The sequence below is a fragment of the Gobio gobio genome (assembly GCF_949357685.1).
Source record: "Gobio gobio genome assembly, chromosome: 18".
Classification (NCBI taxonomy): domain Eukaryota; kingdom Metazoa; phylum Chordata; class Actinopteri; order Cypriniformes; family Gobionidae; genus Gobio; species Gobio gobio.
This window is the reverse complement of record NC_137111.1, coordinates 39258969-39284070: the sequence shown is the minus strand read 5'-3', so window position 1 is coordinate 39284070 and position 25102 is coordinate 39258969. Positions and strand designations below refer to the sequence as shown.

The 25102-nt window shown below is 38.8% G+C and overlaps 1 protein-coding gene and 1 long non-coding RNA gene across 10 annotated transcripts in view; both read left to right on the top strand.

Moving 5' to 3' along the window:
- The window catches only part of LOC307142142, a 576947-nt gene that overhangs the window by 433653 nt on the left and 118192 nt on the right, over positions 1–25102 (top strand). The gene's annotated exons all lie outside the window — the stretch shown is intronic.
- kcnma1a (potassium large conductance calcium-activated channel, subfamily M, alpha member 1a) overlaps positions 1–25102 on the top strand; it is a gene marked incomplete at its 3' end in the record, with an annotated part of 226952 nt that overhangs the window by 111781 nt on the left and 90069 nt on the right. For all 9 annotated transcript variants that reach the window (XM_079842703.1, XM_079842701.1, XM_079842702.1 and 6 more), the window contains exon 3: positions 13555–13616. In XM_079842703.1, the coding sequence (XP_079698829.1) occupies positions 13555–13616 (62 nt within the window). The remainder of the gene's footprint in view (positions 1–13554; positions 13617–25102) is intronic.

Here is a 25102-nt window from a genome sequence, read left to right as displayed (position 1 = left end):
TATAATCTTGCAGAGTTTGCACCATTTGTAGAAATGAAACTAACTCTAAATTAACTGAGTTAAGATCTTGAAGAACCACCAAGTGTTTATTTTAGAAAATGAGATAACTTAAGGCTACTGTGGGCCATCTTTCCCAAATAAATGTATATAATAAATGTATATTATTATCTCACTTAAATATTTGATCATGCAGTGCATTTTTGTTTTAAAAACATTATACACAATAACATTAGTATTGAGGTAAGAAATACTAAAGACATTTAATAAGAAATCAAATGTAAATGAATATTGGTCTTCCCTGAATAAATTTTATTAGATTAATCCTTACACTTAAGGTTGCAAAAGTTAGTCATTCAAGCAGTGAGTGTCATAAAGGTTCATCAAACAACACAAGACAAAGAGAAACTCAGAGACAGCAGCAGTTTATTCGACAGCTGTCACTTTATGAGCGAACACGGATACGGTTACAGGTGCACAAACGTTCACTCGCGAGTCACGACGGGGTTTACGTGCATTTACTCGTCAAGACGGTCATTTAGTACATACATTTGTGTGTATCTGACCATTTCAGCGCAATTTGTACTCGCAAGCTTTTTGTGATATGGCCTGTGTGTGTGTGTGTGTGTGTGTGTGTCTCCAGACCATGCGCGCGAGTGCTGAGCGGTTTGAACACTGGCAAGACTTAAAAATAAATGCAAATGATAAATTTTAGTGACGATGCGACACTGCCTCGATTGTGCAAAGTGGCAAATCCTGTGTCAACTGTGCAGCTCGATTTTAGCGCACATGCGTTGTGCTGATGTGAAGCCATTTAAGCATTTTGAAAGGGAGAGAGAGAGCGCGCGCACGCGGTGATTCACGCGCGCTGTTTGTGAATTTATGTCCCACAGAAAGTTTTCAAATGACTGCGTAAGTTATTTAATATAGAAATATGAATTGTACCTCACCTTCAGCATTATAATTATTTTACCCGCGCTGGAAAGAGAATGAGACGGTGTCGCTGCATATCATGCCCTAGCTCTCACGGCAGGTGCGGGTTTTATGTGTCGTCAGCATGCGATCGGTTCATGAGATCGGCCTTTTTGGAGACCGCCGATCAATCATCCCAAAGCGATTATCGACCGATCGAGATCGGTTGCCGATCAATCGGAGCACCCCTAATAGCAACTTTAGCCAAATTAGCCATTCAGCATTCTAGAAAGCTCATTCAGAAAGGAAATCTGCAAACTTTCACAAAATATGATACTTGTTTTGGATATGAAGGTAGAGCATGAAGTTTTGGTATTGAACCATCCTTCAGAAACAACTTTTTTTAAAATTTAGAAACTAAGTTTAGCACATTAAAAACAATAACAGTAATACTATGAATTAGGGGTGCACCGAAATTTCGTCCGTCGAAAATGTTCGGCCGAAAATGGCATTATCGGCTTCGGGCTGAAATAAAAAAAACTGCCGAAAACGTTAACCGAAAATGAATGTCACCCGCCCCTCCCATCCGTGTGCAAGCGCTTAGGTTTCACTCACGGTCGAGCTGTTATCGCGCGACGCGTCTGCCTATCTAAGATTAAGCATGTCAGCGGTATGAGAACAAATAGAGACGTATCTAACATTAGCTGAACTACTCATTGCCAGAAGCGACAATCCCCTTGACTACTGGCGCACGAACGAAGGCCGCTTTCCATTGCTTGCGCGGATTGCACGCAGGTATTTATCTGCCCCAAGTAGTGTTGCCAAGTCCGCGGTTTTCCCGCTGGATGTTTTTCCATGTCTGCGGGTTGAAGCGACTCCAATTATGTGATATTTAGACCCAGGAATGCGAATTTTAGCAGGCAACCCTGCCAGAAAACACATATTTTAACCCCCAAATGCCATTTTTCCCGGAGAACAGTGACAGACAATGAGAGACTATTCAGTGCATCTCATGTTCTTAATGAGAACCATTCTGTGATTTTGTGTGCAGTTATTCAGATAATTGTGGATCTTTTTCTGCACAACTGTTAAAAAACTATTTTATTTGATGGAACATAAAACTTGAAGAATAATATTAGGCCTATTTGGTATTAATATTTATTTGTAAAATATTTTAGGTTTTGTTATGTAACTTAATAAAAGTTTGATTATTCTATTGGTTCCTGATTTTTTTTTTTTTTTTTTCATTTCAGATCCTTTAAATTCAAGCTATATATATATATATATATATATATATATATATATATATATATATATATATATATATATATATATATATATATATATATATATATATATATATATATATATATATATATATATATATATATATATATATATATATATATATATATATATATATATATATATATATATATATATATATATATATATATATATATATAAATATAATTAATATAATATAATATACGTTTTTAAAAGAAGCAATTTTTGGCTTCAGTTTCGGTTTTTGGCCAAGTGCATCCTAAATTTTCGGTTTCGGTCCAGAATTTTCATTTCGGTGCATCACTACTATGAATACAATAACATAAAAATAAAAAAATAAATAAAAATAATGTCTACCCCCATTTTGTCAAGTTGTTTAATACGGTTAAGGATTTGTTATCATTGATTTGGATCAAATTCAATTTCAGTGTTTTCTGTTGTCATGGCAGAGATCCATTAGTTCACATATATAATTAAGATGCGTATATGTTGTCAAACCACAATGCAAGCTTCACTCTCATGGTGTGAAACTCTGTATCACTCTTACATCATAACACCCGTATCATTATTCTCTGAGGGCGAGTCATTTTTGCCAACACATTTAATAGCACTTGTCATCCTGACTTTGAACTTCCATGAATGTCTTTTGAAAGTCCATGTATCTATCACATAATCACAGTAGGATAATGAGGAACGCAAATTACAATTTTGCAGCAGTTTTTAGATTTGTGTTTTAAAGCTTTGAAGGCGGGAATCTCATACATCACTTGACATCACCGCTGTGGCGGGGGAACTGTTTCTTCGGCTCATTTGCATGCCATTTTATCTGAACTACACAACTTGCTTTTTTGGTTTCTCTCTCAATATCTGCCACTAATATGAAGAGACTCATCTGCAGGCCGGCTACATCACCTGTCAGCTAAATTATTCATGGGATCTGTTAAAGTGCACTTTTGAAGGGCTTGTCAAGAGGCAGAGAGAAGGCAAAATGCCCTAATTAGAATTCAGTTGCACCAACACAGAGAAAGGATGTGAACTCGATTTGAAATGTGTAGGAAATTGTGTCTTTCCCAGTGTGCGATTTCATGTGACAATGATATGGTCAGGGAGTGCTGTGTAGTTCTAGTTGCGAAGTGGATCATCCAGTGAAAACCGTGTGTGTGTGTGTGTGTGTGTGTGTGTGTGTGTGTTTGTGTGGGTATTTGTGAGTCATATATCAGGCCATGACTGTACTGGGCCATGTGAGAAGCCTTGGGTCCAGATTCATCCTTTACTCTGTCTGTAAACACCAGTTTCATGATGCAACTTGAAACGGTACAAAGCATGGCAGACGCCATGCTATATTTAAACCAATACCTCTTTAGCACCCTTGTTCTCTCTTGTAATGGGTTATATGAGGAGCGGTATGCACATCTATATGCTTAGCTGTTAAGGTCATAATATAGAGTAAATTACATGTTTAATTCATTAATTCATTTATTTTGGATATAATCATTTATTTGAAAATACTTAAAAATGCAATTCATACAATACCTTAAATAAAATAAAATAAAATATGTTTTTATATTTTTCAGGTGCATAGTCAAAATTGTTGGGGTGCAACTCTCCTTATATCATTATTTATGAATTATTCTTTATTAGAATAAATTAAGTTCCTGGAAAGTAAACCTATTTAAATAGTTTGTCAAAACTGTTTCTTCTAACAAATACGATTTTAATAAGACTGCTTCTTTTAATGCTTGTTTGCATCTTTGATAAACGTTAAGATATCCAATCATTTGACCTCATGACATAGCAAAGTTAGTTCAAATTGTAAAATATGATTTATAATTGATAATATTTGCAAATAATGTACCATTTACCTTAAAGTATTTTGAAATTCTGTTGAAGCTGCATTCAAATTGTGAGGGAAACATATTATTACTTTGTAGTTGATGGCTACACCACATTTTTAGAGTCATTAATTTTAAACGGAATTTAAAAATGGTCTAAAAAACATATGAAAGCATATGAATAAAAATCATACATTTCTAAAAACTTGGCACGTGTGTTGAAAAGATAGCCTTGTGTGCTATAGACTCATTTGCAATCAAGTTCAAGTTCTTTGTCGTCTTCTTGGGAAAGGCAGCAAAATCCTCCATATCCCAGAATCCCTCTCCCGTTGATGGGTTTTGTATGTTTGCGAATCCTTTTCTCTACAGCGCTGTCATTGTTGTAATGGGTTGGCAGTGAGCTCGTGCGAGAGTTGAGCACAGTGTTTCCAGATGAATAACTGGGTCAGTTTAAAGACGATGCCGCTTATCGTCTCAGTTCATCACGAGTGCTCAAATGCTCAGCTTTTCAGCAACCAGCCACAGTGAAAAATCACACTATTCAGCCGCAAGGAAGTGAGTGTTTGGCGGTATTTGTCTTTCATGGATTTATTCAAGTCTATAGCTGAATTCTGTTAAAATCATGTGATCTGGGATGTCATCCATTCATATGGCCTATTCCTATTTTTAAGGTTCAAGATATTTAGTCAACGTTACCAACCTACTGCAGCACTGAAGGCCCTCGATTAGGCCAGTCTGAACACACACACACACACACACACACACACACACACAGAACAAGCACACTGTGCCCTCTTGTGGAAGAAGTCAACTATGAAGTCAAATGGAGGACACTCGCCTTGAAATACGGCATTAGTGTGCTCCACCAGCATCTTTGATCAAAAGCAGCTCTTCTGAATGATGTTGAAATGCTTGGTATCTCTTGCAGTCGGGGAGGAGTGTCGGTGTCTACGGTCTCTGCTTATCTTGAGCTGCACAGCTCCTCTTCCTCCAGCTGCTACTCACTGGAACTCGCTATCGGCCAGACAAAGAGGTCCAATTAAAAATGCATCAAGGTGTTTTCTCACTAGACAATGTGGGATATCAATCCAAATACAGGCTGCATGAAAATAATCAGCCTCTGGTCATCAATAATGGATGCAGTGATCTGGCTTCTTCGAGAGGTTTTGTATATTGCTTTGACAGGATAATGTTAAGCTAAGCCAACTGCTTTATGAACTTGAAAAGAAGGCCTGTGTAAAGCAGTATGAGTATTGTTGGTGGCTGCAGAGACTAAATGCTCCACCGACTGCTTTATGTGATCATTCTGTAAGGAAAAGGACTACATCCTTTTAAGAAATGGTATAGGTCCTTTCAGGGAATAGTTAACTAGTTCTTTGAGTGGGGTTTTTTTGGGTTGTTTTTTTGTGGCAGCGCGATTTGCTTTACTTGTTTAATTTGCGCTGTAAGAAGTTATATATTTGCTACCGTTCAAAAGTTGGGGGTCAGATTCTTTTTTTGAAAAGTAATTCCGCAAACATGCATTGATCAAAAGTGACAGTAAAGCTTTTTGCATTGCTACACAAATATCTATTTCAAATAAATGGTGTTCTTTTGAACTTTCTAATTCTAAAAAAGAGTGAAATATATCAAATAAAATTAAACGTGCATAAAATAATTAAAATAAAATTCAGACTAACTTGTAAGATGGCATATCCAGTTAATCATTTTGTCCACTTTTATAAGCACATATCACATGTTTCATTCAATTTCATTTGGCACCTGACGCGGATCAGGTGAACCCCCCATTTTTTACGTAAACGATTTTGAATATGATTTTAAATATGCTGTCAATTTTGAAAATATGAAGTTTTGAACATTAGTTTCTATCTTCTAGTGGACGGATGGCACTTAATCAATTTGGTTAAATAATGCAAAGTGTGTCATCTTAATTATATTGAAATATGTGTCCATAGAAATTAATGAGAAATAACAGGAAAAGTTTAATGAAAATGTTTTGGATTTCTTTGTTAGGAGCTAAAATCACAACCGTTATATCATAACTAAGATAAGAAAAATAAATATTCTTTAATTTTGAGATGGAAAAAAACAATAATGAACGGCTTTAGTGATCTGAACATGACACGTAACATGATCCATGTTTAGTCCAATTATTTTGTGCACAAGCACACAATGAATCATTGTGCCTAATAATACTGAAAAAGAGCGAATCGTTCGTGCAGAACCCGTCCGTGTGTAGAATTACTTCTCAAATAGACCCCTGCCACTGACCTCATGAGGTGAGCCAGTATAGTTCTCCACTGTTGGATACACAAACACCCTGTCTGGCAGCTACAGTTTCCAGTCTTTAATGTTTGAGATGTCCACTCACCGGCCAATAGCCCTTTGGACCTTAAGGGTCAAACAGGCCATTCACTTTACACCACACAAAAAGAGACTTTTCCATTCACCTCGAAACTTATCCTAGACAAGTGACAGGACTTGTTCCATTTCCAGTTTTAGCGTGTTCTTTGACATGCTTTTCAGGTTTGATTCAAGTTTGATCATGTGCTTCATTTAATCAGTACAGTACGAGAGGTTGTGTTCTATTGGTAATACAGTCACAGCTTAAGTTGTTAGCCTGGCCTAAGATGCCTGGTTTTTGAAAATGGTTACGGTGTGATAGGACACATTATTTATTAAAACATTATTTAATACAACAATTTCATATGGTGCTAAAGATGTACACAGCAACAGTGTTCTTCTAGGCATGGTGTCCAGTGGGTGAACGTGATTTCACCAAGTATAACATGCTCCTGGATCAGCATCTTTGTTGTTCCTGGAAAAACATTCCAATCAACCAATCAGATTTGGGGGACCAGTTTAGGCTTACAACAAGGGTGAGGTGCTTCTACATTGCGAACTTGTCATTCACATATAATTTCCCTCTGATTTTAGAGATTAGTTATGGGTAGGGGTAAGGAATAGCTTTAGGGATCAACAAAATATGTTGATGCAGGAACATGTCTTACTTGGTAAAATCACAGTGGCCATGTGCAGAGATATAGTGAACATGTTTCAAGTCATAGCTCTCACAAACTGTGTATTTTAGCATAGCTGGAATGCTCTATTGTCCATTCAGAAGACAGCACAGAAACAATCCATTTTATAATCAGATATTAGCTACATTTAGTGAAATAATAGACTGTTTCCATTTTTATTGTTCATGCTTATTGTAAACTCTATAGACTGTTCATTAATTTTCAGTATGGAAACTGGCAGACTGTAGAGTGGATTAGAGATCTGAAACAAGAAGTTGTTTTAGAAGTGACCTCATTTAGTAGACTCAATAAGAAACGGCAGTATAAATCTCATCATATTGCATTTTTATTCCTCTATTTTTGCAGTGCAGGGATTTTAAACTAATATGGTAGTCTGCCAAAAATCTACTTACTGGGTACTCCACATCTCTGCTCTTGAATCACAAGTGTTGTGCCATTCTGCATTTTCTTTGGTTTGCAGTTCAGATGCTACATTTTAGACAGATGCATGTGCCTTTGAGCCCATGTTCATTAATACCGCTTTTGAAGTTTGAAATCATTCAGTTTCTAAAGAAGAACACAAGTCTGTTATTCAAATAAAACAGTAGATTCTACATCGTATTTTCCCCCCACAAATTCTTGGTTACAGCAGAGTGTCTAAGCACCACATTGACAAATGAGTTTTACAAATGGTGACATTATCCCCGGTAGTGAATGTTAATGTTTTTATAGAGCAGCTACGGTAATATATGGTTATGGTTTTATGAATAGTATAGTTTGCTACGGTTTGAGGGCAGTTTGGGCAGTTGTGGCCTAATGGTTAGAGAGTCGGACTCGTAGGTCACGGTCTCAGTACAGACAGGAGATATAGGTGGGGGAACTGAAAGCACCTCAATTGAACATGCCTGAAGCATGCCTGGAGCTCTTCCACTCTCATTAGCCACAACTGAGGTATCCTTGAGCAAGGCACCTAACACCCAATTGCTCCCCGGGCGGCGCAGCAAAAATGGCTGCCAACTGCTCCAGGTGTGTGTTCAATACTCACTGATGGTTGTGTGCACTTGGATGGAAATGCACAGCACAAATTCCAAGTATGGGTCACCATACTTGGCTACACGTCACTTTCACTTTTTAGTGCACAGTAAAACATGGTAATTGTTTTGTAAGAGATGTAAAGATTGAAATCTTCAGATTTATGTTTGTGCATGATTTTCCCCTGTTTTCTTTGATTATCTCATATAGCTCTTTCCCACTTGGGAAGCTGTGTGGTTGACACGCAGTCTGGAGTAAACACCTTTGTCTTGCGCTTTTGCTGGGTGTATATGCATGTGTACTACGCCACCACACACCATAACATAGCAGCCATCCGATAGCAGCTGTCTCAATTTCACCTGAAATGGTGATAGCGTATACCTCACATGCAGCGTCCCAGAAAAGATCAAATGATTTGACCTCAGGAGCTTTGTGCTCCCCACACCCTTCTCCTGTACTCTGTGCTCGCCTGCTAGAACAAGGGCTTCCCTGTTTTCAAAGCGTCGACATTGGGTATATACAATAAGTGTTTAAGTGTACAACTTCATTACTCCGTCTGGGACTGCGGTATATTCTTAGGTTTTCTCCGAACAAATTTTTACCGGTCCAATCAGCGAACAAAGGGAGTGGCTGAGAACGATGACGTTGATGTTGTGCGCTAGTTTGAGTTGTAGTTCAGTAATGGCGGCGGAGAAAGATGCGAGCGAAGCCATTCATTATGTTGTGGCACCGGCACCGCTGCCGAATATCCAGAAGTTAAAGCCGCACTAGGTAAATTTTGCTCTCGGGCTCCCCCTACAGTTGTGAAACAGTATTGTCCTCTACTACTGTCGTAAACGGTCACTCTACATCAGGGGATGCATCGCACGTGCATTTGTTGACATGACAACTATGATAGCCCTGAACTCTGCAGGAGTTCACATGCAGGTGTTCTGCTTGCGTCGCGTGTGAAATGTCTTCATCCCAGGTACAGTGGCATATGTATCAGCATGTCATATGAATACAATTTCATGGGTTTTATTTTTTTCAAACGCCAAATGATCGCGATGCTCACGTTTACAAGCCAGCGTCATTATAGTAGCCTAGTCTATTGGTTCCCGTTTTACAGAATCTATATGATACTTCAATTCAATGTTTGAGTGGTAGGTAATAACCATATATCGTCAATATTATAATATCAAGCTACCATAGATGAATCTGCAAATTCGAAAAATCGATTTGCATTAAAGCTTGAGGAAAGACAAATAAACCAATATCACAGACATGTTAGGTATCCTAAAATATGATTGTGTATGTATTACGTATTAACTTGCAAGAATGTAGCCCCTCCTCCTTCAGCTCACGCCAACGAGCAAACGCTGGCCCAATGTTGATCCTCGTCCTGCCTTTAATCCGATCACTTTCTCGTTTCCTCTTTTTGCTTTCCTCAGACAAAACCTTTGCTTTCTTATTTTTCTGTGCTGCTTCGGCCATGACTATAACATTCGGCAAACAAATGATTTGCGAGCGATTTTTTTCACGCACGTCCGAATTTAAGGAAGTGGGGATGGTGGTGGAAGTGACGTATATGCCGTAAAGCAGTCTAATTTTGTAGTTCTTTTTGTTCTCGGGTTACTACCCGAAACCCGAAGTTTAAAAGTACGATTAAAAACGATACAGACCCCGTCAGGCTATGGCAGACGTGTCATTCAACCTATTGTAAGTCGATGTATCATCACAAGAGTTTTGAAAATATATTATGAAGGTTGAAAAGTTACCTAGTGCTGCTTTAAAGCAGGAGCAAGAACAAACTTTGCTGAGTTTTGTTGGTGGCCATGATGTTATGGCCCTCCTCACCACAGGGTTCGGGAAAAGTTTGATTTTCCAGCTCGCTCCGTTAGTGGTGGAGTTGGCTGAAGCCCTATTCGGACGGTAATTGTTTCTCGTGGGGTCGGAAGGTATTGTTATCATTTACAGGGGCTAGTGAGTGATTTTATTGCCGTCCGTCTCTCACCACTCCTGTAAAAATCCCCGGCCGAATTACCTACTGTTTTAGACAAACACCAAGGTCGTGTGGTCATTTAATTGCTGTCCGAATCCACATCTCTGAGTTTTCAAGAATATATCACTTCAAAATGTACTGTTTATATCCTTTTTGACTACTGCAGAGCACCGTACGGTTGCGCTTCGCTGTAATTTGGATGCATTTTCTAGACTTGTATTTCTTTAAATGCTGGCAAGTATTTACAAGAGCAATATATTTCATCACCGGTCAAAAAATAAAAAGAAGAAAAGCAAGTAAACATTTGAATTGGGACGTTATTTATGGCAGCATTTATTCTCATCATACCAAGCATATGACATTTTTTTTACAGCATACAATCATGTTACGGACCACGTGAGCAGCGCGTTCCCGATCACAAAACTCTCCCCTCCAATGTGAATAAATCACAATCCGATTGCACAAGTTTTAGGTTTTATCACTGAGGTGGCGTGCACAATCTGCACAGTTATTTTTACGGACTTCCATGTGAGAAACGGCACATGACATACGTCACGACCAAACGTTAGCGATTTGTTATGGCAGATCCAGAGTGGCTCTGGGCAGATCCAATAGTTTTAAACTTCAACCGAGTAAACACTTGTCAATGGAGAGTGGCCAGACTCTCTGTACAAATGAAATGTACAAGAGTCTGGTAAGACCAGGCTACTTATTTAGTTTTCTACAATAGAAAAGCTGTTCAGTGATTGTCAAACAAGACTAAAGGAATTCATGATGCACTTTTTCATTATGCAAAAATGCAGGTTATAAGCATTTTGGGTTTCTTTTCACAGTGTTCTTAGCACCATATTACAGAGCCTTTAAAAGGACCTTTGCAAAAATAAAAATATATGCAGACTTTCATGAGAAACCATTATATTAGCATATAGGACAATGCACACTGAGCCACCTATTGCGCCCCTTTCGCGGTGTGGTTTCTTGGCCGCCACAGAGTATGCGTTAAACAAGACCAAAGGCCTTGAAAAATGACGTACTGCCCTAACAAAAGTCTGAAGACTCTTGTACAGTACCAGTCTTTTTTATAGACCCTTGAACTTGGCAAATAGGAGAATGAACTCTGCTGTATTTTCCCATCAGCCCATTTCGTGTCATGGTTTCTCCGCCACCACACAGGATAGGTTAAATTGTTGTTAAATTGACATTAGTCCTTGATATTAGAGGTACTACCCTAAGGAAAGTTACATTTTGAGCAAATAGATCTCTATTAATTCATGTGCATCCATGTGTAACCCCTCCTGTTCGAACCGCCCGCTCCAAGCGGGACGCAAACTTGGGTCCGCCGGGATGAGAGTCGGTCGCTCTAACAAGGAGGCTAAAGGCTGCAACCTCTAGCGTCAGTCACTAGTAGGGTTGGGCATCGAGAACCGGTTCCAACTTGGAACCGTTTAAAAAATAACGATGCCATTGGAATCGTTTAGAAATTTTGTTTTCGATTCCGATCATCGGTTCCAAACGCGCAAGTTTTCGGAAGTGCTTGCCGCGCCCGTTTGTTCTGTTGCAGCCATGGAGCACGGTAAGCGGGGCTCAAAAGTGTGGCTTTATTTCACAAAAAAAAAAAAAAACCTGGGTCGGCACAGTGCAACACATATGACAAACTTATTTCTTGCACGGGAGGATGCACTATAAATATGTGGTGTATAAATTAACGAGTGTAGCGTGTTTGAAATGCTGCGCAGGTCTGTCGTCCTCGGGCAACCCTGCGCTAACCAACGTTATTAAAGGGATAGTTCACCCTGAAATGAAAATAAAGCCTTCTTTTACTTACCCTGATGTTGTCCCAGTGCCCTATGTCCTATGACATTTAAAATACTGTTCCTGCACGCGCTCCTTCCTATTATGGCAGTGAATGGCGATCAGCTAAAACATTACAAAAAATAAACAAATGTATCACGCAACAATACAGGGAGACTCGCGCCATATGGAAAGTGTTCAGTGGGCACACTATAGGTTTTGCGAGAAAGAAACCGTATTATTCAGTCAAAACACTGAGCTCGGCCGTTATTCTGAGCGCGCTCCTCTGTGTAAGTTACACTATGAGCCGTCAGCAGCCGCCGGCGCTCATGCCTACTATAATAACTCGCACTGTTGTCATTGCACCCACGATAAGCACACACACACACACACGCACCATTTTGAGAAATCAAGCTCAATAGAAAAAAACGCGATTCTCGTCTTTTCTATAACGTATATGAAAAGAAATAATACTAATAATATAACCTCCTTAAGTGAATATTGTGTACCGGTTGTCATGACAATATTGCACGAGGCTACTGCGGCTTGAAGTGCGCACACACAGGAACACGCACATTTGAACAACAGCTGGGTGAGTAAAAGATGGCTTTATTTTAATTTCAGGGTGAACTAACATTATCCCACCTCATCATAATCAGGTAAGTGATTGTAGTGTAAACCCCTTGACCAAATTGCGAATTGTGGTGAACAACAACGTTACTGAAATTATTTTTCCCCCTCATAGATAAATGTAGCTATACGCAAATTGCCCACGCTAGTAGCAGTCCTAATGACTGCTGTTAATGCTATTGTTAAACCGGGACTCGGTGTGGAACTCCATTCACCTTTGCAGCAAAGCAAGTGAAAATGCCAGCGGAGAAAGTCCCAAAACTAAAACTCATTATTGAATCAAAATACAATTTTCCTCTGTGAAATGAGCCTGTGACATGTTGTGACTCCACCCCTCAAAGAATCGGAATCGAGAATCGAAAAGAACCGTAATCGAAACTAAGAATCGGAATCGGAATCAGAATCGTTCAAATCAAAACGATGCCCAACCCTAGTCACTAGGGCGTCTTTTGAGATCAGAGGAGTGAGGTTTACTCGCACAGCAACTACTAGCTGGCCTCCGTTACACATGCTCTCATTTTCTTCTTAGTAAGATGGCAGTGACACACAAAGGAAATATGTTATAGTATGTATAAAACATAGAAAAATAGAAATGCATAAGTACGCAAAAAATTCCTGTGTGCATGTGAATAGTTTCTCGAGGGCACAAAAAACACAAATGACTCTACTACATACCAAATATAAAGCTGAATATAATGCTGTATGAACCATTTATGTTAAATATGGTCTGAAAATATATGGAGGTTTATGAATTTGAGTATGGAATTTTGAAATGGAAAATGTATAGGAATGTGAAAACATTTCCAACATACCATTTAAAGTTTTTTTTTCTTTTTCAACAATGACACACTGGGTTTTGAGACAGCCTTATTTGGTGAGATCACTTACAGTTTTATGAGATTTTCTGTTTATTATGTCTCATCCACACGTGTAATATGGGCAGAAATGAGTTGTGCTCATTGTTGAACAGCTCCAGGATTAATCTGTTCTCTGTAAGTGGTACTGTTCTCAGTGGACCTTCACTAATGATATCCTTTCCCTTTCTCCCTTTTCTTTCTCTCTCCCCCTCCAGGTGGTGTTGGTCTTTGCACTCAGCATCGGAGCTTTGGGAATTTACTTCATAGATTCTTCGGAGTGAGTACTATTCTGAATTAACAACTCGCGCCTGAATTATTTATGAGTCAAAAACCTTAAACAGAGATTAAATAATGAGATATTAGAAATAACGAATTTCCTTTGCCTCATTTTACTAAAGGAACTTTTCATGAATGGGATACAAAATAGAGATTGAAACTGTGAGATGGGGTCAAAATTGAACAAAGGGATTGTTAACTATCAGAAAATGATCTTCAGGAGGCCAAATAAATATTAAATGTTTTATTTGATGCTTGTATATGTGAGGCATGTGAGGTTTACTTTCTAGCAATAAACATTAAATAAACATAAAAATGTAAAATAATATATGTAAAGTTAATAAAACATAAAGCAAAACAATATGTAACTGTTGGAGAGTTAGCTTTAGCTTTAATAAATTAAGATATCAATAGGAGCTATCTAATTTAGGAACAAATGTTGATTTGTAAACTAAAATTTCACAAACATATAAGAAATTGTTTGAAAATGTCTTTCCCCCCGTACAATAATGTTGATAAGCAGGTCGAACGGTTGAGCTTGAAGAATGCAGTAAATACTACAGTTTGTTTTAAAATGGATACACCTGCAAGTCATGCATAAACCTCCAATAGTTTATCATTAGGAGTACAAGGCATAGATGGTAGCAGGGCACACTATAGTTTCAAGGTACTATTTTCCCATATAGATAATGATACAATATTAATTAACTCTAAATTCATTGGTACTGTTAAGGGTACCATTATATAATTCAGGGTTTTGTTCTCTTCCTTCTGTAATGTTGGAGTTTAAAGACTCAGTGTGGTGGGATTATTTTGTCAATGAAAGCCAAGCAGGCCAGTTTCCATGGTTACATCTCTGCCACCCACCCTTCTCCACTAAGCTCCCTAGAGAAAGGTGTGCTGTTAGCTGTTGCCTAGGCAACCAGGTATCATAGTTTTCCTTTTCATCTTTGCTCAAAGTATCTACAAATGCACCGACCAATCTATGCATACATTTACATCAGTGGTTGTATAATAAGTGAAACTGAATCGATGTGAATGGAAGTGAGTGTGATATCAGAGATACAGACTGCTGTGTTGACATATAAAAAGCCAACACGTGCCGTTTAAATCGAAGCTAAGCGCTCAAATGAGCATGTTTACGGTCTTGCGTATAAAGTCTTGCTTACAGCCTGTGTGTGCCTAGACTGACACAGCACGTTGAGGCATGATGGGAGATTTTAATCCCTATAATGCGCGGATCAGGATGGTAAAGGACGCGGAGGGAGGGGCAAGCCACTGTGTTTATGCATCATTCAGAAAAACCCTGATCTGGCTCGTCATTTACAATGCATGTTTTCATATTACAGCTTAGAGTCAGCAGCTTCCTCATTTGAGTGCATATGTGAGACAGACGATAAACAGATTTAGATGAGGTGAAGTCAGGATTCCTGCAGGATTCTGTTTTTACATTTTCGCAAACCCTCATAATTTTGTTGGGCTTTATTGTTAGCTAAACAAACAATGCTGATTTTTTTTTATTTAAAATTATTTACTCTTGCAAATATATTGATTTAACAACAATTTTTATATAAATAGATGGTTTTACAATACTTACAAAGCCTTTTTTTTTAAGTTGTTGGACATGACAGGGAGAAATCTCTTGCTGCTCAGTAATCTTGTCCATGGATAGGGCCGTGTGCCTATAGGCGAACTGGGCAGCAGCACAGTCAGGGCGGCAAGAATGAAAGAGATTTATTTATTAATTTTATATTTTTATCTTTTTTTCACTTTTATTCACTTCCATCAACAAGTTATCACTCCATTAGTTATTCTAAATCTAAATGAGATTTCCTTCATTCTACCTAGTAGCCTACCACTCTTGCCCCATCCCGCCCCACACATGTTCTACATGCAAAACACCCTGATGTACATCCAAAAATGTCATCAAAACAAATGAAACTACCCGACCATTAATACAAAAGATGGCGACTTTTACTGCTGGGGATGGCTAATGATTTTAAAGGGTTAGTTCACCCAAAAATGAAAATTCTGTCATTAATTACTTACCCTCATGTCGTTCGACACCCGTAAGACCTCCGTTCATATTCGGAACACAAATGAAGATATTTTAGTTGAAATCTGATGGCTCTGAAAGGCCTCCATTGGCACAATGCACTTTACACTTTCAAGACCCTTAAAAGGTACTAAAGACGTCGTTACAAAGTCCATCTCACTACAGTGGTTCTAAAATAACTTTATGAATCGGCGAGAATAGTTTTTGTGCGCAAAAAAACCCTAAATAACGACTTATATAGTGATGACGATTTCAAAACACGGCCTCATGAAGCTTCGAAGCGTTATGAATCAGTGAGTAGAATGAGCAGTTTGGATCGCTAAATTTCAGCAGTTTGGCGGTTTGACACGCGATCCGAATCATGAATCGACTCACTGATTCATAACGCTTCGAAGCTTCATGATGCCTTGTTTTAAAATCGTCATCACTATGTAAGTCGTTATTTAGGATTTTTTTGCGCACAAAAACTATTCTCGCCGATTTATAAAGTTATTGTAGAACCACTGTAGTGAGATGGACTTTGTAACGACGTCTTTAGTACCTTTTAAGGGTCTTGAGAGTGAACCGTGCCATTGTGCCAATGGAGGCCTTTCAGAGCCATCAGATTTCAACTAAAATATCTTCATTTGTGTTCTGAAGACGAACGGAGGTCTTACGTAATGAGGGTAAGTAATTAATGACAGAATTTTCATTTTTGGGTGAACTAACCCTTTAAAGCCCGACACGCGCTTCTGAAAGGTATGCTTATGTACAGTGGTGGCCAAAATTATTAGAACACCTGACGGATCTGAAAATATTGACCTTTTTTACCTCCAAAACATGACTAAATTTCATAATGTTCATGAAACATGCAGATGGTTGCTCTGACCATCAAATATCAGATGAAGGGAGTCGTACTGTTTTATTCCCTTTTAACTTTAATATTTGTTATGCCCACCTTTTGCAGCAATTACAGCAGCACATCTCTCTGGCATAGTGTCAATATATTTAACTTCAATGCTAATGTTATCCCATGCCTTCTGCAACTGTTGCCAAAGGCTTTCCTTTGAATGTACAATAGATCTGTCTAGTTTATTTTCCAACTCGCCCCAAATGTGCTCGATCAGGTTGAGGTCCGGACTTTGAGGGGGCCAGTCCATCATTTTCAATGTTCCAGCTGATTCCTTCTGTCGCAGATAGCTCCGGCAATGGTTAGAAGAAGGTTTCGGGTCATTGGGTTTATTTTCTAGCCTGACATTGTCATACTCAATTCTAGTCAGAATTTGAGTCTGATACTGCTCCGTTGGGCTATGATTATGGGGCGTGTTTCAACCGAACCAGAAAAGACCTCAATTGGATAGACCTACAACCAATCAGAGCAACGGAGCGACACATAACGTTAGTTGTCAAATGTCAACAGAACTCATTCAACTGCACACAGTGTTGCCAAGTCCGCTTTCATGTCTGCAGGTTGAAGTAACCCCAATTATGTGATGTTTAGACCCAGAAACCCAGGCAACCCTGCCAAAAAAACACATATTTTACCCCCCAAACGCCATTTTTTCCGGAGAACCCCCCGAAAAGCTATTGGACTAGTTTTGAGTAGCAATTGGGCGGGTTTGGTTGTGAAAACTTGGCAACCCTGTCTGCACGCACGCTGGAAGAAGTGAGTGTAAATGATCCTTGCCGGTGTTGTAAAAAATTATTTAAGGATACACAGAGTACTTACCAACACGATCATCATTTTTGAGAGAAATAGTTACGGTGAATGCATATACGAACAAGTTCTCCGTTTAGGATTAGAACAAATTCAACCCAAGCGCTCTTTGGTGACGTGGATGATTACGTTACTGTTTATCATCTGTCCATCATCGTGTAAAGCCCGCCCTGATAATTTCATTGGTCCGAACAGCTTCTGTTTGGGCATAGTTGCTTCACAACGGATCAAGGCCAGACCGAACTTCCGAACTCAAATGTTGTGGGCAATGCTAAGTTCGGCTGGCATCCAGGCTATTTATTTTCATCTTGGAAATTAAATCTGGGCCCAATAAGATGACTCCCAGATGCCAAGTGTTCTAATAGTTTTGCCCACCACTGTATGTGTATGTGAGGAGAAGTGGGGGAAAAGTAATATCTCACCTTATTGCATGCAAAATTTTCTATATGATATATAGTAATGTTTATTATGTTTATAACCAATACGAAGAGCTGTGCATGCGCAAGTGATGGGATTTTAGGTTTACGAGCACCACATTTCATGCGATTTTCATTCACAAGCTTTCGATTCAATATCAATGATTGCGGATAGGCTATATATCAGATACAGTAGATGGTGAATTTTCTTGAGGTAAAAATCTCTCAACTAATGCTGTACACTATACATGGTAGTCAGTTGGCACTACATTACTATAATATTGAAGGTTAAAATGAACTGATTTACATACAAACATAAATTACACTCAAGGATGTTTTTTTTTTATAATGGTAAAGTTATAATGCTAACTTTACAATTACATAATCATATTTCTACTCCAATTAGTTTTTTGAGAGAATGAGAAAAAAAATCTGAAAACATGTGCTTTTATTTTAGTGCAATTTTATCAATTAACAAAATCTCCATTCTTTCACATGCATCTCAAAGATTGTGTTTAACTGTGAGTGTGAAGTGGGGGCGGCGCAACAGTGTTTTGCCTAGAGCGGCAGTTCAGCTTGTGCCGGCCCTGTCCATGGATAACTCTGGTGCATAACGTAAAGCCCTGTCCACACCTGGAGGGATTTCACTGTTCTATACGATTTATCTGTAACCACATACATGTATATAATAAAATGTTGCGTGAAAAGCAGCTGTCTGCTGAGTTTGATTCATACATGTATACTAATGACGTATTAGCACTGCATCAGTTCAAATGAAAACATTTCCACAGCATAATGTTTATTATTAGGGACAAGTTTATTTGAGAAAAGGGAATGATGTTTTAGCAATATTTGGCAATATGAGTGAGTTTAATTTGTAGATTGATAGTCCTGGTTAATGCACTGAGCAGTAATAACAAAACTCCTCCAAAAGCAGAATATTACTTTTTGGTGACTAGAAAACAAATTACTTGTATAATTACTATTATATCTTGTTTTTTACTAGAAACATATATCATCTGTGATTTAGATTTTTTAAAGATGTGTCCATACGTGCAGTCTACCAATAATATTAGAGCAACAACACTAGGAACTTCACAATATACAGAGACTAGCGAGGCGGTGTAAAAGATTATCCCACTTAATGGTTTGATTGTGATTAATTTGACTCATTTGTTACATTCAAATGCCTTGACTGGCTCTAACCAAGCAGTTCTTTCACAATTTGAGTTGCATGTTTGTTATTGCATACAGCTAGCAATATAATGCGTATTGGGTTAAGGACAAATGAAACAAATATTGTGTGTCATCTGAACCAGTGGTTCCCTGCCTCCATTCTCGAAACCCAAAAACCCCCTTTATTGTCTAACATTTAGTTTCAAAGGGCCTCCCATAAAATAACACACATTTCCTCCAGTATATCTGTAAAAAAAAAATGGGGGAAAATGGAAACATTTGAATCTTTTTATATCAACCTGCTTCCGCCTGGTTGAGGACTATCACTCTATACTGTTTTGTGTGAATTTGTGGCTCTTCAGTTTGGTAAACTGACTGACAGCCCAGTCTAAGCTGTCCTGTCACATCTATTGTCCGTGGTCTCAGTCAGGGGATTTTTGCAGACACACGATGTCCTGAATTCACTAGCATTGCAGTGTGGGTGGATTCCACATATAAGAGCCTAACCGAGTGATCTAGATCTGTTATTGGACTGGAGATGTTGTCAGATTGGACTTCTCTCTAATAATTTCTGTAGGGAGGCTGAACTGTGCTACATGAATGATAGTCATATAGACACTTTAGGCTCTGTTAAAATTGCAACAGACAGTGCTGTGACACCTCAAACAGTGTGGCGGTTAACCCACGAGCGAGCAGTTGAGTGATAGAAGTGCTTACATGGAAGGATGTTTTTCTGGTATTGGTCTTCAACCTTTATCTGGCTATTTCAGGACCTCTTGGTAGAGACAGAAGATGAAATGTTTGTTGTTGCATTTAAAGGTTTAATAATATATTTACATTTATACTTATGATTTGCATACTTTGCAGTTCTATTTAAGTATCATAATATATACAAAGATTGGGGTAGAACAGCATTTGTTTGAAATATACATCTTTTGTAACATTATAAATGCCTTTGCTGTCACTTTTGATCGGTTTATTGTGTCCTTGCTGAATAAAATTATTTATTTATTTTAAAAAAAATCTTACTGACCTGGTAGATGTATAGAATTTTAGTGACATAATTATAATATCATATCAATATTTTAACAATATTATAATAATAAACCTGTATGACATTCTTCTCTGGAACACAAAATAATATATATAAACAAGAAAACAATTCTGTCCATGCAATGAAGGTCAGTCGGGTCCAGTGTTCTTTAGGACCCCAATGACTTTTATTATATGGACAAATATAGTTAAAATGTTCAAAATGTTTTTTTTATGTTCCACTGAAGAAAGTCATACAGGTTTAAAATGACATGACAGTGATTAAATGATGTCCGAATTCCCATTTCCACTATCCCTTTAATTTCATATTTTCATATATTAATGCCCGAGACCCCGGTTGAAGATTGTATAGATAGGAGACTTGAACTTGTTGCTTGTGTGTGCGTGTGAGTGTGAATGTTTTGTTGGTTGCCTGTGTCTTTCCCACCCGGTCCAGTTCCCGATCGGGTTGTGACAGCAGTGGTGGGTGCTGTGATGTGCTCTTAATGATCTACATCATGCTTGGCTCTAGAGTTACCGCCTGAAGTCCTGGCAGCTGAAACCTCCACTGCTGCTGTCCTCACCAGAGAGAGATGTGTGCATCCGACATGCAGGTTCTCACCCTCTGAGCTCCTCATTTGACCTTCCGTACCGCGTGACGCGAGTGTTAATGGTCTCGATAATGGATCATCCTCTGACGACTCTCACGACTCATTTACGCTGCTAATTATCACAACTGTTCAAGAATGTCTGGAACAAACCACATGTCTTTTTCTCTTGATTTTGCCTTTTGCACATGTAAACAGGGGAAAAAAACAGCATGTCGAATGCATCTCTCAAATGCTCGTACAAATAGACAACGTAATCGTCTGCTAAAAAAGCCATCAGTAGACATCTAAAGTGGGACATTTTGAGTGATTCTGAGCTGATGGTTACTCCCTAAGGTAACTCAAAATTTGATGAAGGGTGAAAGCAGCAATTGCAGACAGGATGGGGCGGGGGGTCTTTTTTCATCGCCTTAGTGCACACGTCGGGCATTCAGAGGGGCACTTCACTCAACGCTGTGGATACACAGCTCTCTCTAGTGGCCAACTACCACCCTCCCCTGAGTTTCTAATCCTTCTTTGTGTAAGGAGTCACTTTTCAGGGCACTATTTCTTTTGGTCAGACTGATCCACGGCTCTTCAGTGGAGATGGGGTGTTTTGTTGCATGTTGAAAGAAGCCAGTTGTAACAAACCTACTGTATAGCACAATGACTCTGCCTGTTGCCCTGGCATTAGTGGAGCTGGTTGTAGCAAGCGTCACCCAACATCCTAACAACCACCTATCAACATGGTATCAACCACTTAGAACATTCTAGCAACCACCTAACAATGCTCTGTAAACCAGCTACATAGTAGCATAATCAACCACGCAGAAAACCCTAGCAAAGTTTAGCATGCTAGTAACAGCCACTCAGGACACTTTAACAACCACCTTAAAATGGCATATCAATCACACAAAATAGCATTGCAACCACTCAGAAGACATTAGGAACCAAATAATACAGTACATTTACATGGAGATCAAGTACAAATGCATCATACAATAATGCTGTTTTGTAGGTTTGTTACAAAACTTCTTAACGTTGTAGTTTCATTGTCATATTTTTTAATGGGAACAGTCTGTACTTTTCCCCCTAGACCACAATGACTTTTTTTAGGGACTGAACAATGAAGCAAGAAATATGTAGGGCAACAACAGGGGAAGCTCTCCTTCAAGGGATGCCTTTATTTTGTGTCCCACTTATGACATCTTAGGTGATCAGCGCAGTTACATATTTCAATGCAGAAGCCTACTAGTACTGAACCCTCAATTTCAGCCCTGATAAAGGTGCAAGACAATGAATTTATTTATGCAGTAAGGTCAGAAAACTGGTTATATGAATGGATGCTTCTGTATGCAGCTCTTAGGTGGAGTTGTATTGACCTGGAAATGTTTTAGGACACTATGCTGTGAAAGGGCAGGGAAATACACGGCCTGTTCACTGAGAAGCCACTGAAATAAATATCCTGGCACTGCATTGCAGGGATGAATAATCCACCCAGTTTAATTCTAGTGCAGCGGCCCTACGCTTTGAAAATCTCCCACACACCAGCAGCTTGTTCTTTATAGAAAGAGAGGAGGAGAAAGAGAGACATTGGCAGGTCATGTTCTCCAAGATTGTGATACATGCATGTGTCTGATATTCAGGATCATGTTTTAGTATCATATAGACGTCTAATAATGCATTACAACAGCTGAGGAAATATTAAAGGTTTAGTTCACCCAAAAATCTATCAATAATTACCCCTCATATTGTTCCAAACCCATAAGACTTTCGTCCATCTTTGAAACACAAATGAAGATCTTTTGAAGAAATCTGAGAGCTTTCTGTCAGCTACGCAACTACCACTTTGACACTTCAAAAAGTTCATAAAGAGATCGTAAAACGAATCCTAATGAATTGAGCGGTTTAGTCCAAAATTTTCTGAAGAGACACGATTCATTTATATGATGAACAGATTGAATTTAGGCTTTTATTCACATTTAAACATTGAGTAGCGGACAGAAACAGAAGATCAACTGTAGGGATCGACCGATACAGATTTTTTAGTGCAGATACCGATTTTTTTTCATCAGCCTTAGCCGATGACCGATACAGGCTGCCGATTTTCTTGAGCCGATATTTGGAGCCAATATTTCTTTTGCTCTCTCAAATTTACATCATAAAAATTACACAATGATCATGATGATAACAATGTTACAAGTCTCAATTTAAAAAAAGGAGCATTTATTGTACTAAAAAAAACTATATTTAACAAATATTAAAAACAGGTGAGGTAGAACAAGTAAAAAAAATTAGTTCAGTGCTGAAAATTAATTCTGAAAATAAATATTTAAACATAAATAAAATAATTACACCTTTGCACACAGTAGCAACAAGCAAGCAGCATAATAAAGTGCACTCTGACTGTGCTATACTTAATTTTAAAAGTAACCAACTAACTCAACCTAGTCATTTAATGCTTAGGTGCACTTAACTTAATCACTTGTAGAGCAACACCAGCAGTAATTTAGGAAAAAAAATATTTCAATGCTTCACGTGAAACTTCGGTCTTCTGACCTTTTCCCATTGTGTCAATTCGCAGTTGATTTTGATTAATATGCGCGACTCATGAGGGAGGGAGAGCAAGACAGTTTGAAGACGGTGAGTGCACGCGTGCGATGCTTTGAAAGTTTAAAATTTATCGTTGTCTTGAAGAGAAGATCCCAGCACTGCTAGTGGGGGGAGGGGCAGTGCATGAACTGCGGCGTCTCCAGCAGCACAGAGCTTTCTGTGGACGCCTGTCTGTAAATAATGCAGGGAAAAACCTATCGGCGAACGCAGCAGCCTTATAAAAAAACGCTAAAATATCGGCCCGATATATCGGTCGAACACTAATCAACTGTACTTGCTTGACGTGCGAGAACAAACCTCATTGGTTCTTGAGGTTCTCTTGATCTGTTCATCATATAGAGTCTCTTCAGAAAATGTTGGGCTTAAACCACTCAACTCATATGGATTAGTTTTATGATCTCTTTATATGAACTTTTTGAAGATCAAAGTGTTAGTTGCATAGTTCTCAACAGAGGGACTGAAATCTCTCAGATTTCATCAAAAAGATCTTCATTTGTGTTTTGAAAAGTCTTACTGTGCGTTCACACCACCGCCGGCGAGAGCGTCAAAGTGGCCGGAAGTCAGTCATTCTCAATGGGAGCCGGCGGCAAGCTCCGGCGAGAGCGGCGCGGTGCGTCTTGGACGATTTGGGCGTCGAGGAGAGTTGAAATCAGCTCAACTTTATGGTAATGAACTATGACGCGGTTCGGCGGCAACCAGCGGCAACCAATGGGAATGTAGAAGTGCTCCGCTTGAGATTATTCCAGAGAACGCAGCGCTGTAAACTTTGGTTCCGACCACATTAGTTCCCAAGCAAAATAGAGGAGAGGTTGATCCCTGCTGGTGCAGCGGGTTTGATAAGAAGGCACGCAACATTATTTATACACCACACAATTGCTTTTAATTGGTTTATTTCGTTAGCAAACATGTAACTATAATTGTTAAGTTCTTTCCATCGATCTGCTTTTTTTTTACTTTCACATTTAAATGATTTCATGAGGTTCTCTTATACGGTTATACCCTACCTGTGGTCAGTCTGCACAAATGCCGATCAACATGAGTGTTTGCTTTGCAGCCCCTTTAAATGCAGTTTTGAAAAAAACCAAGCATTCGATCTACGTCAGAGCGGCAGCGCGTCCACGAATCTTTCTACAACGTCGATGGCAGGGCGGCCAGAGCGAAGTTTGACGCTCTTGCCAGCGGCGGTGTGAACGCACAGTTACTGGTTTGGATGCCAGCCGAAAATAGCCCCGCCCACAACATTTGAGGTCGGGAAGTTTGGTCTGGACTTGATCTGTTGTGGAGCAACTATGCTCGAACCAGAGCTCGGACCAATCAAATTGTCAGGGCGGGCTTGATACGATGATGGACAGATGATCAACAGTAACGTAATCATGCACGTCACCAAAGAGCGCTTGGGTTGAATTGGGTTCTAATCCTAAACTGAGAACTTGTTCGTATATGCATTCACCTTTACTATTTCTCTCAAAAATGATGATCGTGTTGGTAAGTACTCAGTGTATCCTTAAATTCTTTTTTTACAACAACGGCAAAGATCGTTTACACTCATCTTCTTCTTCTACTTTTTCCAGCGTGCGTGCCACCCCATAATCACAGCCCAATGGAGCAGTATCAGACTCAGGCTATGATGATTTTGTGGTGCTATTAAATGAAACAAAATTGTGCATGATGATTTGAAAGGTTTTTGTTTTTTTTTAGCTAGTGTTTCATTAGACTAAACAATCCTTCCTTGTCTTGTGAGTATGAGAATGTTAAGACGGATGTTTCAGTGTTGATCAGTAGCAAAAACTGTATTAGAACTGATTTAAATGAGTTCTATGAATCAGATTAAACTCTAAATAATTGTCTGAGCTATATCTCTCTGTCCTGCCATGGAGTAGAACATTAATAACATTAATTCTTCAAGATTTT